The sequence below is a fragment of the Hermetia illucens genome, chromosome 3 (genome assembly GCF_905115235.1).
Source record: "Hermetia illucens chromosome 3, iHerIll2.2.curated.20191125, whole genome shotgun sequence".
NCBI classification, from domain to species: Eukaryota; Metazoa; Arthropoda; class Insecta; order Diptera; family Stratiomyidae; genus Hermetia; species Hermetia illucens.
The window spans coordinates 45,947,203-45,965,028 of record NC_051851.1 but is presented as its reverse complement, the minus strand read 5'-3'; the positions used below and the strand labels follow the sequence as shown (position 1 = coordinate 45,965,028).

At 41.7% G+C, this 17,826-nt stretch overlaps 1 protein-coding gene across 1 annotated transcript in view; it reads left to right on the top strand.

Annotated features, from left to right (window-relative positions):
* The window catches only part of LOC119652701 (neural cell adhesion molecule 1), a 351,966-nt gene that overhangs the window by 313,845 nt on the left and 20,295 nt on the right, over window positions 1-17,826 (top strand). Inside the window, exon 7 of the mRNA XM_038056983.1 lies at window positions 5,653-5,803. Within this exon, the coding sequence (XP_037912911.1) occupies window positions 5,653-5,803 (151 nt within the window). The remainder of the gene's footprint in view (window positions 1-5,652; window positions 5,804-17,826) is intronic.

The window sequence follows — 17,826 nt, the reverse complement described above, 5'->3', positions numbered from 1 at the left end:
TTGTATAAGGTCCCAATTGGTCGAGTTGAATACATTCCCCATACCCCCGGGCATGCACGCCTCGAATAACTTCGCGAACATATCCGGTCTGCATTTGACTGTAAGCTTTAGGGCTTAATTCGGTATGCCGTCCAGATCCGATGTCGCCTATTCGACTGTAGATATCGAGCAGCTCGTCCCTGGTGACAGGTGGAATCAGCGCCACATTGGGGGGCCGCTGGAAGGTGCCTGTACCTACCTCTTACTGGGAAAATAACCCCTGGATTACTTTTAACAAGAGCATAGGGTACGTGATCTGCCAAGACGAATGCCTGTTAATCGTCCTGTCACAGTCTTACAGGTTCTACCTCACGAATATATGTCCGCTTCCGAACAGATCAGCTTAGAACATTCCCTTTTACTCCGCTGGATGGCGAGCTTCAAGTTCTTGAAGACTTTCCTATGGGCATGCTCCTTTCGCCCTTGATCGATCCTAACTATTGCCCTCTGGCCCGTTCGATTGGCTCGGTGCAAATCGGTCGTAGGCTGGTAAGTTCACTATTCCACAAATAATTGGTTATTTTAGTGGAGAATGAGAATCGTCTAGGCATCGATGTGTCACATGCTTTAAAGGCATTTTGTGTTGCACCGGGAGCTCTGTCTGTGGAGCTGCCTTGCTAGACCTGCCTGGGCGCATGTCATTAAATGTTTACTCAACCATCGCTTTTGCAGACCATCCTGATGTTCTTTTGGATCTAGGCCTCCGGGGTTCGGGTCTCCTGTGACTTCGTCCTTAGTTCAAAGGTTACCTGGTGGTCGCTGTACGTGAAGTCCTAGCTAACTTGCCAGCGCAGAGCTGACAAAGGTCAGATCTACAATTGAATCAGATCCTCTTTCCGATAAATATTTACATCACCTTCGTTGGCCAGAACTATGTTCAACTCAACGAATGTTTCTAACAAGCACGCCCCCCCCCTCTAACGTTAGTCTCTTTGTTGCCCCACTTGATAACCCACGGAGGAAAATCACCGACTATCATCGTTGGACCTCATCCCCTTACGCCGCGAACAAGATCGTGTAACAGGCCTTCAAACTCAGGCAATGAGAGACTTGGTGGGGCGTAACAGCTGTATGTGTATATACCGGTTATTTCCGCGCACACAAAGTGACTAGCCCCGTCTTCCATGCTATGTTGTATGTCTTGACGACTGCATCATAACAATCCATTTGATCCGAATCTTTCCCACGGTCAACAGCATTTACGTTACTTCCACTGGCACTCCCATGGTGACCATTTGAGTACCACCATAAGCCATTCTTTACCTTACGACAGATTTTTCCCCGAATTCCGCCAACTTTAATCGTTGTGTCAAAGCAGTGCAGATCTTTTCTCTGAATGTTACCTCATCGAAATCCTTTCAGTCTATATAGATCTCATGTTTTTGGAAACGAACTGATACATTCTCCCCAAGTGAGTTTACAAGCTGGTTACGAAAGCCGTAGGTTTTTTTCATGCAGGATTTTTTCAGCTCAAACATGAGATCCCCTCCCCTGCCAAGGTCCCTAAGGTCGGGGTCAGATTTCACCTTTTTCAGTATCTCCGCGTACGATTGATTTACTTTGCTGGAGATTACAATTGCCTCTCGCACCTTTTTTTGTTTACGACCTTAGTCCATCCGCCGGTTTTATTTTCCTTTGGTTTCGCCTCGCTAGCTGGCATTCCCACTTTAAGCACATGCTTTCCCCCTTTTGAACTTTTAGTACCGCTTGGTAGACTGATCAAGATGCCTGTTGTCCTTGACGAACTCATGCAGCTCAACTAGTTTTGTTTCAAGCTGTTTGGAAGGCAGTTCCTTCGGGTGAGGGCTCTGTTCTCTATGAGTCTTGGTCACATTACTCCTTCTAGGAGGAGGCGGCTTTTCTTCAAGAAGTTACAGGAAAGTGACCAGACCAAGAAGCAGTACTCGAGGGTATTCCTCACGAGGAAATTGAAGTGAGCTAAAGAGAGTTGGATGGAGTCAAAATCAGAGGAGGAGCGAAGTATAAAGCCTGACAATTTTGCTGCTCGATTGGTGACTTTATGGCAGTGGGTGTTAAAGCGGAACTTATTGTCGAAAGTGACTTCGAGGTCTCGAGTGGAATTTAAACTTGTTAAGGAATGTCTGTTACGATAGTAGGAAAAAGAAATGGGTGAGGATTTAAGCAAGTAGCCCATAGAGTGACACTTTCTCACGTTCAGCATTAGCAGAGCACCACAGAACCAGAGTGTCTAGGTCAGGTTGAAGGGAAATACAGTCCATAGGCGACGATGTAGCGGAAAACAACTTAGGGAATAGGGCAAACAGGGACAAATAAGGAGGCGTGAAGGTCGTTGATAAAAAAAAAACAAAGGGCCCAGAACAGATTCCTGTGGGACGACAGAGGAGGGGAAGAAGGAGTGGTAAGTGCAGCCGTCAAAAAAGAGGCGGCAGAATCGGTTGGAAGGGTAAGAGGCAAGCCGTAAAACAAGTTGTACGCATAGAGGCGAGAGTTTGGATAGAAGTATCTTGTAATTTACAGTCTCGAAGACTATAGCAAAATCAATGTAGATGGTATGTACTCCTTGCTGTGAATTTAGACATATTTGGTAAAGTCAAGCAGGCTGGAGCCAGTGGACCTGCGCTTAACAAAGCCGTGTTGCTCTTTCACTATGTGGTGGCTAAAGTGGGTTGACAACCAGTCGCAGACATATCTTTCCAAGATTTCGGAACAAGAGGGGAGGAGGGAAATAGGACGATAATTATCAGCAAGCGTACGATCGCCACTTTTGTAATGGGGGTGATGAGCTTTCCGCAAGCCGGAAAAATGACTCTCTTTGAGGCTTTTGTTGAAAACAAGAAATAGGGGAAGGGAAATGGACTTATCAGTTTTGAGCAAAAAGAGGTGCGGAACACCATCGTATCCAGGGACGACATTGGAATCAAGTTTGCCAATGAGGTACTCGACAAGGAGAGGGGTAAAAGAGGGGAATTGTAGGCGATGCGGGACAGGCTACATTCACTAGCAGGAAGGATGCGGAGGAAGGGGAGAACATAAACTGAGGAAGGTGGAGTGGTAGAGTAAATCACAAGATATTATAGTTGGGGGGAGTTAGCTGAGGAGCCAGAGAATTTAATGGACGATGGGAATAGTTGGGCAGGACAGCGGGAGTTGCGAATGTGGGACCCGAAAGGTTTGAGGTTTCCGCGCTTTAGTAGTAGTATTCAACACTGGTAAAATATTCTTTTCTGGAGTTAACTATTAAAAATTGGACAGAGGAACGCAGAATTTTGAAAAAAACTAAGTCAGTGTTTTTGACGAAGTTTTCGTGCACTTAGGAGAAGAAGGGACCTGACAGGGAAGAAGATCAGATAAAATAATATAGAAGGTGTTGAGTGCTTGGTCGCATATTAATGGAAATAGGAGGGGAACCCAGTTGATTGCCGCCAGGGTTGAGTTCAGACCTTTGAAGTTCGCCTTAGGAGAGTTGAATTTGGCAGGCTCGCGCGCGACAGGAGAGTGGTTGTCGGGATATGTGAGCATTGAACTCGAGGGTAGGATGATGGGCGTCTGGAGCGACTTAAAACGGGGCATGAGGGGATTGGGAAAGGCAACGCACAGAAAGGTTAGAGAGGACAAGGTCAAGAGTGCGATCTAAGTGGTTTCTAGAAAGGTTAAACTGGAGGACGACACCGGTGTACATGAAGGTGGATAGAGGAAGGGAAGGGTAGGTGGAGTTACTAGAGAGGGTGGAAAGGATAGGAATAATGGGCCAGGAGAACATGGGAAGATTAAAGTCGCCACAGAGGATGAAACGAAGTGAGGGAAACAAAACGATTAGGACCTCTGATAATCTGTCGAAGAAATCCTCGTACAGAGAAGGCGGGCTGAGGCCATTAGGGCACCTCCATCGGTTGTTTTGCTAAGCGCAGTCTCTGTCACAACGAAAAACAGAGTAACCTACGAGGAGCTCGGGATCTAAGATCCTGTCATCTAACCAAGTTTCAGAAATGCAGATGACGTGATGTTTATATCTGAAGCACTCAGCTTCCGACTTGTTTTATATATTAAAGAAGACCTGGAAAATTACAAACATTTACAGACAATTCATCAAGCTACCAAAAATTTACCTGTTGAAACTTTTTAATGATGGATAAGATACCGCGTATTTCAATATCGAGCAATGATATCGAGCTGAAAAAAATTTCCATATGTTCAAGATTTTGGTATATATATAGCCAAAAATTCGCGATTGTATCTTTATTCCACGGCCTTCATACGGGATGACCCCCTTAAATCAGCTTTGGTTACCCAGGTATTTATTATGTGCAAAATCAGCGAATTCCCCTATGTTACATGCTAGCCCCCGGGTAATTGTTTGAACATTCTAGAACAACACAATGTACCTTTTTCTTAATAGCTATTAACTTAATTTCGATTTCCGAACCGCCACCTCAATCGCCTTCAATCGTGAAATAATCTTTAAACACATATTTCCTTATTTTTACTGATTTGCCCTTATCTCACTCGAAGCATATCTTTAAGACCGAAAGTGAACAATCTATATTGTTCTGGTCTAAGATCGTGTAAAACAACACAATTTTTCATTATATTCGGGACATTGTCAGGATCAAGATCGGATAATTACGTTATGCAAGATTTTCCTTTAGTTACTATGTATTCTGAAAACTCACTCCAGTCAGTTCTGCACAAACGATAATTGTAAATCCTTTTCAAGACTGTCAAACTATGTCCACGTTAAGATTTGTGGCTTGTACTAGCTAAAAGCTTCATCTTTTATGATATGGCAAGGTATTTTCAGTATTGTTACATAAAGACTCCACAAAATCTTGCATACCCGAAGCGCCAAGCTTCTGGTTTTTGGTTTCTTATATGTTGCATTGACATTTTCTAGTCTTGTGTCACATTGACAGAAGAGCTTTTTGTTAATGAGGTATGCTTGTTAAGGAAAAATTTATTATTTTATTTATCCTCAGCAATCTAAAAGTCTCTAAAATAGTAGCAAACTTCTTTTGAAAGGTCTCATCTCCTTATTGAAATTTAGAACTCCATGGAGTTTTGTAAGGAAACCAATCAATAATTAAGAGGGCTAGTTTTTACCTGATGAAAACTTAAGTCAACACCAATTTCTAATACTGCGTATAATACACATTAACAATTCAACTTTTCTTTCCTGTCTACTTCATTTTCTCGAACTCAAAGCAGCAACATTCGGCAAAATTAAATGCTAATTCCGTTTCTAAATTGCGCAGATCAATGACAACGTGACGAAAAAACCCGATTAGCTTAATAGGAATTTAAATTTGTCAGAACAAATAAATTCTGTAATTCTAATAAACGAAGTTTCTTATTCCAGACCTTAACTTTCCAGACTCCGCTCCAGCCAGTCCTGCAAGCAGGCATTGTCGTACAAATCGAAAGACATTATCTGTTACCTCTAAAACTCCTTTCAGCTCAGGCTTTAGCTTAAAAATTAGAGCACAGGAAGGCGACACATTTGCATAAGTCTCTTCGAAAAGATATTCAAGTCTTATCCTTGACATCCTATAATTCTTTCATTTTTCTTTTTCCCTGTGTCCGTGTGTGTTTTTTTTCCTTTCTCTCCTGTATAAGAAATTCTATTCTTACTTGCAGAGTGGCAGTGGAACATCATCGGCTCGAATTGGCGATGGTCCAATTCTGACGCTCGAGAAAATCGAAAGACATCAAGCAGGAGTGTACCAGTGCACGGCGGGAAATGGTGTTGGAGAACCAGTCACGGTTGATATGCGTCTCGATGTCTTGTGTAAGTATTAGTTTAGAATGACAATAAAATGGCGGGGAAGAAGTGAATGGTGAAGAAAAGAAAATTTTGCATCTCGGTTATTTTCATGGAAATTTGTCTTTGAAATCAAAAATCTCCTGGTGACAAGCAGAAGGCAACTTTGCCTTTTCATTGCTGGGGTATTCCCGTGCAAGCTGTTGGATTTGCGGCGAAGGATAATACACCTGTGTGAATCTTAGATACACGGTCACCAATGTTTCCGCCAACTTCATAGGATAGTAGTTTTGATAGAACTCCTCTTCGTCGGGGAGAAGAAAGATGGAATTCTTGAAAATTTTAAAATCAATCAATTCAGTTTGATGCAATAGCCAGCGAGGTCAGCCACAAAACGTCTATGCCATAAACTACCACAAATTTATAGAAATTCCACTCTCCTTGCTGCAGTTTTATCGATGTGGAAAAAGGGACGATTTAGGTCAACGAATAACGACGTGAAATGTCCTCTTATTAAATAATTCAAAACACGCTACCAGCTCATCTGAATACATGCCATTTTCAGCGAAGGAGAAACAATGATTTCTTTTTCCACTCAGAAATTTTCCAGATTCTAACGTTTTTCTTGGGGAAAAGTGGATGCCAAGCGTTAATAAGTATCAATTCCGAAATATTTCTCGCAAGCGACAAGAGTTCGCTATGATGTAGAAAATCAAATGCTACATTGTGCCTCATTCTTGCGGAAAAGTTCATATGTGTACACAGAAATCATGCCGAGTACGCTCGGAATCGTATTTAGGTCGCTTTCGTCAATTTCGTAGCTGTTCCTGTTCTTCTGAAATGTGAATACTTTTCAATTTGATTTATGAAATATGACGACATGTACGATGGAAAACAATTCCATGGAATCACGTCCTTGCGTTTACTTCTGCCTGATCTCATTTTCATGATACATGATTTACAACACTCAATGGTGAGAGGATATTTCGTCCTTGTTGCTGTTTTTTCTCCTCAGTCACACCACGAAACTTTGAGAATGAGTCAGATTCCTTGCCACCAAACTAGTAGTTTAGGATATCTGTTTTTGAAAATCCAATTTTCATATGGCTCACATTTTCACGGATGTATTTCGTTGCATACGACATGCATATTATTGAGCTGCTCGAGTCTGTATCTTCTGTATTGTAGTATCTAGGACGATATGATTCGCTGTTGGAGAGGGTCCTATATTATCACATTCTTTCGAAACAGCTATATTTTCTGATAGAAGAATTTATATGAAGTTTTCATTTTTCTTTTTGTGAAATTGCGTTATTTGGGACATCTTTTCATAGAAATGAATTTCTTTTCTTATATATTAGGGGAAAGTATTGTGTGACATTTGCATGTAGGTGGACTGAAGGCTTGTTAAGTATTTTCATAGAAATCCAACACTCAAGGTTTTTTTATTCGGCCTTTCAGAAATAACCAAATTTTCGGAAAATGGTAAATAGGAATATTGTAAATACTTTCTCATTATGAGCCCGTTCTTTGTCAGCTGAAACCTTGAATAACTTGCAATTCCCAAAAACCTTGTCTTATCGCCCATTTGAAATTCGTATTTAGGCAGCTATTGGATTCGGAAAGTCGCCATTTAAAAAGCATCAGGCCCTATTGAAGTGGAAAGAACAGTGGCTTGAAGAAGATATTTCGTTTAAATTGAATTCCTCACAAAAAATTATTTTGAATATAATTTAGCTCATTCGTAAATTTGAGAATCATTCGACGTGGCAGTTCTTGGATTTCCAAAGAGGCGTTTAAATTATTCATTTTTTTATTTCTTTAAAATGTTGGAATTATTGCAAATGAATTTTTGAAGTCATTTAATGTTGATTCTTTCTCGATAGGCTTAAGATGGGCGATACCTGAAATGAATTGGGCTCTAAATTCAGGATTTTTTTTCTTGAAGAAATGCTATCATTCAAATATTTTAAACAATTTTGTCTTAATAAGATATATTTAAATGAAATATTTAATTTTTGATTTCACCTTCAAAAAACAAAACGAAAGTAATATTTGCATTTGTTTCAAGGACGTCGCAATAGGAATGTCAAATCAGTGTGCAATCTAAATGGTTGCCCTTCACCACTTGGTGGGGTATGGCGCGTCAACCAAACATACGTGCCATCGCTTACGGTTACCCGAAACGCGCTTCAACTTTCCCCATGGGGCGACCCACTCGTCGCATCTTAGGAGAGTTGACGAGTGTAGTTCACTTTCCGTGTGCTATAAAACACTACCACAGAACGGTCTTAACTTGGTTTTCATGAGGAGATAACTGTATTACCAAGTTTTAGACAGGACAGCGAAAGCATCCAGTACAGTGCCACCGTCAGCAGAAACCACACTTGCTAGATATACAAAATGATCGTCGATTACAATGCTCTGCCCATTGATGCAGATAGGGAGAATGCGTTGATCCGTCCGACAGAGAACCTTGATTTTTTTGGTGCTTATCATCAGAAAGAACACTAACACAGAACAATCTCAACTTGATCCTTGTGCTGAGATAACTCCACTTCCGCATTTTAAAGAGGACAGCGAAAGCGGATAGAGTGCAGTTAATGTATAGGGCAACATCTAGCTCAGTGCCTGCGTCGGCAGAAACCACACTTCCTGGATACACAAATTGGTTTTGTTGACGTTTATCTTCAGTTCAACTCTACTTGCCTCTCCTTCCAAATCTGAAGCCATTTGGCCCAGGCCTATGATAAGATGAGAGAGCAAACGTCACCGATAAGAAGAAAAATAATATAGATCGCAGGAATCAATGGCTAACAACTGGCAACGAGGCATTATCTGTCTCATACATAAAAATTGGGATATCACGCAGTGCAGCAATTATAGAGGTATCACGTTACTGAGTACCATCTTGCTAAGCTGGATAGCCCCATACGCTCAGAACATCACTGGCCCATACCAAAGAGGCTTCACTCTAGGCAAATCAGCAACAAATTAGATTTTTTCTGTGCGCAAGCGATGGAAAAACTGTCGGAATATGGACATCAGTTGCACCATCTTTTCATTGACTTTAAAGCCGCTTATGACAGCATAGTTAAGGTAAAACCGTACATGGCCATGAGAGAATTCGGTATCCCAACGAAATTAATAAGACTAACTAGGCTGAACCTGACCAATGTGCGAGGCCAGATAATAGCAGCAGGATCACTCTCGAGGCCACTCTACACCAACAACGGTCTAAGACAAGGGGATGCGCTATCATGCGTCCTCTTTAACCTGGCCCTTGAGAAAGTGATTCGCGATGCTGATGTAAATGTAAGAGGCACTATCGCTTACGATATCGACATCATGGGAAGAACTACCCGAGATGCACAGTCTAGCATCATCCAGATCGAGGAAGTGGCGCGAGATCTTGGGCTGCACATCATTGAAGGCAAGACGAAGTACATGGTGGCAACGTCACCGCCAAAACCAAAGCCGAATCGCACTGACCAAAACAATGAAGATGGGAGACTACCACTTTGATGACCGTTGATAACTTTTCCTATCTAGGGTCGAAAGTCACAACCGATAACAGCTACGATGATGAAATCCGCGCACGTTTGTTGGCGGCCAACAGCGCCTATTTCAGCTTACAAAAACTGTTTCGCTCGAAACGTCCCACCATAGGGTCACATACAATAAGAGCTTTACTGTACAAGACTATAATCTTGCCAGTCCTCATGTATGCCTCGGAAACTTCGGTTCTTAGCAAAAAAAAAACTGCGGCCTCTTGGCCGAGTTCGAGAGGAGAATCCACCGAAGAATTTTTGGGCCCCTACATGAAAATGGACGAATCCGTAGCCTACATAACGACGAAATCAATGAGCTACGATCGTCTGGCTCTGGGTAAAATCCGGCTCAATAGGTTGTGGTGGGCGGGTCACTTAATCCATATGGATGAGGGTGATTAAGCCCGGAAGGGCTGTAAGGCCAATATCTATGGTAGGAAAGGAAGACGGGGCAGAGCCTGCCTGAGATGGAGCGATGGCATATGTTAGGACGCCAGACAGCTTTTAGGGATATCGAATTGGTGAACCTCGGCGCAAAACCGAGATGTCTGGAGTACCTTATTAAGGCAGGTCTAGACCGGATACCGGTTGTTGCCCCGTTGATAATGATGATAATAATAGCTATTAGTGTTCCGGAAAAGCCTCTCCTATATAGAGTACTCCAGATACATTCCCTGTTCATGCTATCAACAGCTTTCTCGAAATCAATGAAGAGCAGATGCAGCGAAGATCTCGATTACGCGCACTGTTCCAAAATGATACATAGGGTGTTGATGTTGTCAATGCAGGAGGACACGGAGCGGAAACCTGCCTGCTTTCTGTAGATTCAGGTTTTGATATATTATTGATGCATTCTAGGATTATTTCAGCTATTATTTTTGCGACGACAGGGAGCAGGCATATACCCCTCCAATTATCACACTGAAAACGTATGCCCTTTTTGGAATCTTAACGATCATCCTTTCTTCCACTCTCTTGGAAAGGTCACGGATTCCCAAGATTTTCGTACGAGTAGAAGGAGGTCTGCAGGAACTGCATGTGCAACTGAAAATAACTTTGCAGGGAGACCGTTTAAGTGCATTGGTGGCGGAAATATTGTCCGTTCTGCTTGGGGTAACAGTCCATATCCTCATGTTACGGTAAATAGCCATTTTATCCAGAAAAGAAGGAGCTTCACCGGATGTAATACGGTTAAGAACTATGGTGGATTCTTCTTTCCACCTCTTTGGTTATTCATCATTGTGGATGAGAAGTTGACCGGTGACGTTCTTCACAGGACCATCGAAAGATTTACGAACACATGCAAACTCTTTCGTGATGCGGTAACAGTTCTATCACGGCGTGCACTATGTTGAACTTCTCGGGATTTCGCTCAGTATCGGAGCTCGAGCACGTCACACCCGCCATCACTCAGGGCTGTCAGTAGAATCTTCAACTCTCTCCTTTCATCGATCCGCTTCCACATCCCCACAGTCATCGAGATCTTATGATGTGAACATAACCGACGACCTGTGTAGCACCTGAGATAAGTGGAATTTTATGGCGGCCCAACGCTCGTTATTTTCAGGCGCATTACTTAGTAGATTTTCCGCTCGATCAGTAAGATAGCTCTCTCATTGTCAAGCGAGAGCTGAGTCATAAATCGGTCGTTGTTAAACTTAGGAGGTAGTGGCTCCCCAGCCCTGCGAGAAGCGGCAGGCGTAAGCGACCATCAGATAATGATCCCTTTGAAGGCCGACTTTAGCGCTTCTCGTGTTACTCATATCCAGAAAACAGTTGCTAAATCTACTGCTGATCGCGGAGTGATCAATGTGATTGCTCGTATGGTCAGTCGGTCAGTTGAAACCTAACTGACCTTATGACAGGCCTGTGCTGGAACAGTGTGCCACCAATGACGAGGATATTGGACGACAGACGACAGACGACGAAGTTTCGGAAATCCACGAACGCTACATCATAACCCTTACGATTGCCAAAACCGTGCTTTCCCATCACATGCGCGAGTAAGGTGTTTTTACATCCCCATCTCATCCATTACGATCACAGTGACACCTTTAGGAAGATTTCCCCGAACCATTTAATTGCTAGAAGAAAGTATCCTTCTCCACTATATTGGAAATCTCCGTTGGTGCGTAGCATTGTGCAATTGTGATGCTCACTAACCTGGATCGAAATCTTACAGTTGAAGAGAGCGTGTCTTGTGGTAGCCATCAGAAGTAGGCAAGCCGACACCAGATTCGCGTCTGCTACCAATAAGCTTTTCAAAGTGCAAAAGCATATTACTGCAGGAGCGAGAGTCCCACCAGCTTACTTGTCCATCGCTAGAATTCCCGCTCAAGTCAGAGAAAGCGAGCGTTCTGAAGAGGTTGTCAAAGAGCGTCTGCAAATTCCAGAAACCAATCCTAGTCTGTTTTTAATAGCGAAAGATCGTTCCCATGAGGTCGGTTCCTATCCGAGATGTTGTTATCGTTTCGGTAGGAATAACGCTTCAAAATTTGCAAGCAATTTGGTTAGCACCCATATATTTCTATCCCTTTTCGACGTCTCTTACGGCAAGCAGGGAAGGCTTCTGCAAACTGGCGCGCTTAGTTTTTATATGGACAAATAAAAAATTGTCAATGTACCATTATGGCCTTGAATGAAGTGCTCTAACACACTTCAAGGCCCTGATCCAATTGGATTGTTCCGCCAACAATTATTATTATTATAGTTACTAGCTGAAACTATAAAATGTTAAAAACTTTCAACTTTATTACAATTTTTGAACGTAAACGTAAAGTATTTTTTCTTAATATTATTTCGGACTTTTTAGGATAGTTGTGTGCAACATTTTAGTAAGATCAAAAAGGTACTTTGAGGCATTTTGCACAAATGCGTTTAGAGTTTGGACAACGGAAAATCGTTAATTATTAGGTGTATTACATTTTTTTTCACCGTTTTTCGATAGATGGCTTTAGAGATACATGGTGATTTTGTACACGCTTCATATATTTTTAATCGCTTTAAAATGTCAGCTTACAAGCCAAATTCTCGTCATTCACGGGAAATTTCACTTTATGCGATCAGTTTAAATAAATTTGCAGCTGAGGCATATCGAATTTTCTCGAATACATATGGCAAGGTAGCTATTAGTGAAAGAACGAGTCGTGAATGTTTTCAACGCTTCAAGAACGGCGATTTCAACGTCGAAGACCCGCATGGCGGCTGATGAGAAAAGGTGACGAATTGACGACTTTCTCGAAGATACTCGTGAAAAACCCAGGATAGTCTTGGGGATGATTTTAAAGCAAAGAAATTGGGTGCCGTACGAGTTGAAGCCGAGGGATGTTGAAGGACGTATGTTTGCTTGTGGACAGCTGCTTCAAAGGGAACGACGGAAGAGATTTCCGTATTGTGACTGGCGATGAAAAATGGGTTGACTACGATAATCCCAAACACATGGAGTTTGCCCGGCCATGCTTCCACATCGACAGACAGAACCAATATTTACGGTTCCAAGGTTATGCTTTGTATTTGGTGGGACCAGCTCGGTGTAGTCTACTACGGGCTGGCAAAACCGAGTGAAACCATTACAGGCGAACGATATCGAACTCAACTGAGAGAAAAGACACTACGAAGTGACTTTGCTCCATGACAATGCTGGCCCCTATGTGGCGCGACTGGTGAAAATGAATTTGGAGACGCTGAAATGGGAAGTTCTACCCCACCCGTTGTACTTTCCTGACGTTGCTCCATCTGAATATCACCATTTCCGATCAAAACATCATAACAATTAATGGTCCAAAACGACTCAGAAGGCTATAACTTCAAAACTATTTCTAACTTCAATTTGAAATGTTCAGTGGGTATTATACAAAAGATTACCAGTATCTTTAGATAAAAAAAAATCTGAGTTTCTTGAGCCGGTTACAGGTATCTGCCTCGAGTCAATTCAACCTGTAAGTATTTTATGAATGTGGTTACGTAAAACACACAATGCAGATCTATAACGTTATTGATGATCTAAAAGTCATAGATTCATATTGAATCCGAATATTTCTAACAAACATCTGAGATAACGCGACGGTTTTCATAGCCATCTTGGGAGCAATAGTGAAGTCCACACCAGTTTATGGTGTGAATATATCAAATATATGGTAACATTGAATCATTTATCATATCGAACATGCCCTCGGATTGTGAAATGTGCAGATTGAGTTACAGACAGAAGCTGAAGTAATAAATTCGAGGTGAAATCTATTTCGGTTTATTTGTCTCGTATTTTGTTTTGTGGAAAACAAAATAAGTTGTCTGTCTGTCTGCCCCACTCGTTTTGTTGGAATGGTGAGTACCACCCATATATTAAATGTCATCGACCTACGTAACGTTTAAAGGAAGAACCCATCCGCAGTGAAAATGGGGATGTACTATAATTTTTTTCCACCAAATACATTCATGCTGGATATCAAATTAAGAATCTCGATTTCGACTTCCTATAGATACGTCATTGTGTTCGGACGCGGCAATCCTTGTAGAGAACGAAACTCGCAACCGCAATGTTAAAGATAAACTAGGATACTTGCCGACGCCGTTTGCTTGTATTAAGTTAACCAAGCATAACAATCCTAGCCGAATCATAGCGTCATTCAAAATTACCTACCCACATGACTTGAAGGGATTAAATCATCTGTCGTTTTGGCCTCCCGGCGTTTTCATCAAGGATTTTCAGCGGCAAAATCACCCTGTGAATTTCCGGAAAAGTCGCCGCAATCATTGTCACAGTTAATGTCTATTTGCCTATACTATCAAAAATGTGAGGGGCCTCAGAACCAAGCTGCCGGATTTTAGATTATCAGCAATACATGATATCATCTGTATATCTGAAATTTGGCTCAATTCTAGTACACAAATTGGGGAGCTTTTAGGTAAACTCGCGGGGGATGGTGTTTTAATTGCCATTGGGCAACATCTTTCTATTACCCCCATCATTTCGTTAAGTGTCGGTCCTTATGAGTCGCTCATTGCCCTAATTTCTCCTCCAAAGGTGCTCCGTTTATAATATCACGTATCTACCTTACTTGTTCATGTCCAACCTATCACACCGAAGAATTTTTTAAAGTACTTTCGAAAATCCTCTTAGTCAAATATCGTGGTTTACCTTTCATCCTCTGCGGGGAGTTCAATTTTCCTTCCATTGAATGACCAGATTCCCCCGGCGTTCCCATTCGCCCTAATAATTTGACCCGTTCGCACTTAGCTCTGATCGCGTCCATGAATTCTTATTCCGCCTCCCAATTCAATGTTAACCGCAATCACAATAACCATATTCTCGATTCTGATTCCTGAGAATCGGTTCATTTTATTTCTTAGTGATTCACCTTACCTTAAAATTGATGCTCAGCATTCTCAGCATTCATTCTCTCCGATCCTACATACTGCCGCCTCTCAAGGCGCCCAAATTCAACTTTCACAAGGCAAATTTCCGAGCAGTGAATGATTTGGATTAGTAAATCTATCATGCAACCAGGCTACTTTAGTAATTCATGACATTTTGGAAAACTTTCTTCACTGTTTTGTTCTCCTCTCTCATCCTAGTTTGCGCAAATACACTGCCCGGCAAAGCTCGTCTGAAGTTTAAAGGTATCGGTAATGCTGAAGACAAAGTGTGGCAAAGTTTATAACTCTACGTTCGTCTGTGAAAATTCTGATCAAAAACGCAAATTCCTAATATTTAAACAGCATCGAAGGCTCTTTTGATCGACGGGAATTAAAACTCTTCTGGTCACACGTCCGCAATTTACACTTCACGCCCACTTCTTCCGCTGTTAATATCTAATTAGATGATCATACCTATCATTCCTCTAAATCACTTTGTGGACTTCTTCAGGATCACTTCTCCGTTTTTACTTCTAGCCATTCATATGACCGCTCTTCCGACACATTTGTTTCCACTTCAGAATCCCTCCATTCCTCTTCTGAATCCCTTTACCGTCAAATTTCAAACATCGACGTAAGTGCCGGTTGTGGTCCCGATGGCATTCCAAATCTCTTCCAAAAAAAATATAAATCGAGCATCTCCTTTCCCCTTACGATAATTTATAACAAGAGCTTATCCAAAGGTATTTATCCAATAATGTGGTCCCCTTACCATAATTGTGATTGCAATGCAATTAAATCTATAGAAAGGATAATTACTCGATTGCTAACCTTTTAAAAGAACCTTTTCTACTCGACATATCCTGAACGTCTTCCTTTCCTTAACCTGACATCTCTGCATTACCGTTGATCTTTGACTGACGCATGTGTCCTTTTCAAACTTTGTAATGGCTCTGTAGCATCCGATATTTATTACCGTGACCAATCACACAATACACGCAACCTTAATATTTTTGAAGTTCCTTTCACGAAGCTCTCTTGTTATTTCATGCCTAGAATGTTACGGGAGCATAACCGTTTGCAGCTTGGTCCTCTGGCTTCCTTAGCCTTACTTTGTAATTTTTTGTTTTCCCTTTTATTTTCTATATGCCCTTATATGCAATAAGTACTTGGAGTACTCTCCGTTTATGGTTAATCAAATAAATAAGTAGTATGAGGCAAGTTTTAGTGTGTACATCAGCTGTAAAGGGGTACACGGGGGTCAGAAAAGGTCGCTTAAATTAAAGGGTCAATTTTAGAAAACAACCAACCAGAAATCTGAAAAAAAACAGGATGATTCTCCGATATCTGTTATCATTAGTATTAGTATGCTACTAGTTTTTTGCTAATTTTCCTGAAAACCTATTAAGTTTATCCAAGAATCATAATATTGGCCATTATACGCTGCAAGATATTGGGGAGAACGCTCTAACCATACGTACATACCATCGCCGGCGGTTTTTGGCAGTGTATTTCAACGCCCTGCAAAAATTTCCAAAAGGATTACACTCCTCCGCCACTATGCCACCATGCTACGTTGTGTTCGTTACCCATCCCGCGGTAGTGGGCTATCTCAATATGTATCCCACCCATTTTCCACATCAACAACGCGGACAATTTTTTCATTTGTTATTGTCTCAGGCCGGAATACCAAGTATCCAACTAGCATCTACTCCAGCTACTCCAATGAGCTGGCACAGAGAAAACATTGGCGAGGAATAGTCCCTACCTAATGTTAGTGTTGAGTACCAGGAAAACGCACTGAAAATTTTTAAGGATACTTTTTGTTAGAGAACGACTGGCAACGATGTCAATAACCTCTCAAGTGGGGGCTAACTTCACGGGTGCGACCTTTAACTATCGAAAACGGCTTATGATTGGCTTCTGGAATGTACGCACGTTCCTCGGCAACGGTATTCCAAGAATATAAGTTTGACATTCTGGAACCGAAGCCAGATGGAGAAACTCTGGAGAGTACTTCTGCCCCTTCTTGTGCCACTACACTTTTGCGGAACTGGTAGCAAACGGCTATTGCAAGAAAACTCACTTGAACTACGAGCCGCTTTTTTGTCAAAATTGTAACTACAAGATTCCGGTTCAGGGACCTACAAGCTGTTAGATTTACCACTTTATGATCGTCAGTAGATATAGGAAGAAACATGTTGAAAGTTGAACGGCAGATATCCTGAGTAGTCCCCCTAAAAATATCAATGAGCAATGCTCTTTTCTCGGCCACGTCACGAAGGGGCGTCCGAAGATCTGACTGACTGCAGAACCGTGGAAGCAGATCGATAGAGGGGACAGATTGAAAACTCGATTGGAGAGGAGATTTCCTTTTGCGATGGTCAGGGAAGCACAAACAGCAGTAGATCGTAATGATTTCACCCGCTACGCCCCACCAAAGGGTGAATGGCGACTATAAAATATTGTATAATTTAGTAGCATTTTTTATATAAAATAAATCAATTAAAATTCAATTTTTTTCGTTCATTCTTTTGTGGGGGGAAAACTTGCCCACTGGTTTAAAGTATAATTTTTTGAACAAAACTTTAAAAGAATTGAATTTGAACAAATTAAACAAATGAATTAAAAGTTTAGCATTTGCTTTATTTCCGTCCAAGATTTCCTGGAGGCGTTCGATGGGGATTCAATTCCCGGGTTTGATCAGACTATCGAAGGAAATTTTCATGGTTGTCGCCAATAAATTCTTCGTCATTGAAGTTGAAGTCTTCGGACTGTTGCCGTTGCAAGAAATCTAATCAGTAGCCAATTTGTCGAGAAAAGAGAAATCCCGATAATAAACTACGCTATTTGCCTGCAGTCAGTGGCTTTCCAATTGGTCGAAAGCATTCATTGTTGACCGAGGAAACACACAATAACGAAACGCAACGTAAATAAGACACAAAAAAACTAATTACATTATTCTAACCGAAATATTTCTGGCCATACCTGTCGTGATATCCAACTTCGACGAGTTGTCGGACGCTATTTTGAAGGTATCTTTCCGCCCAATAGAGACAATAGTCCTGGAGCTTAATGGATTTTGTCGATCGCCCGTTAACATTTTTTCTTGCAACGGAGACCATTCCCTCAGATTACCCATCA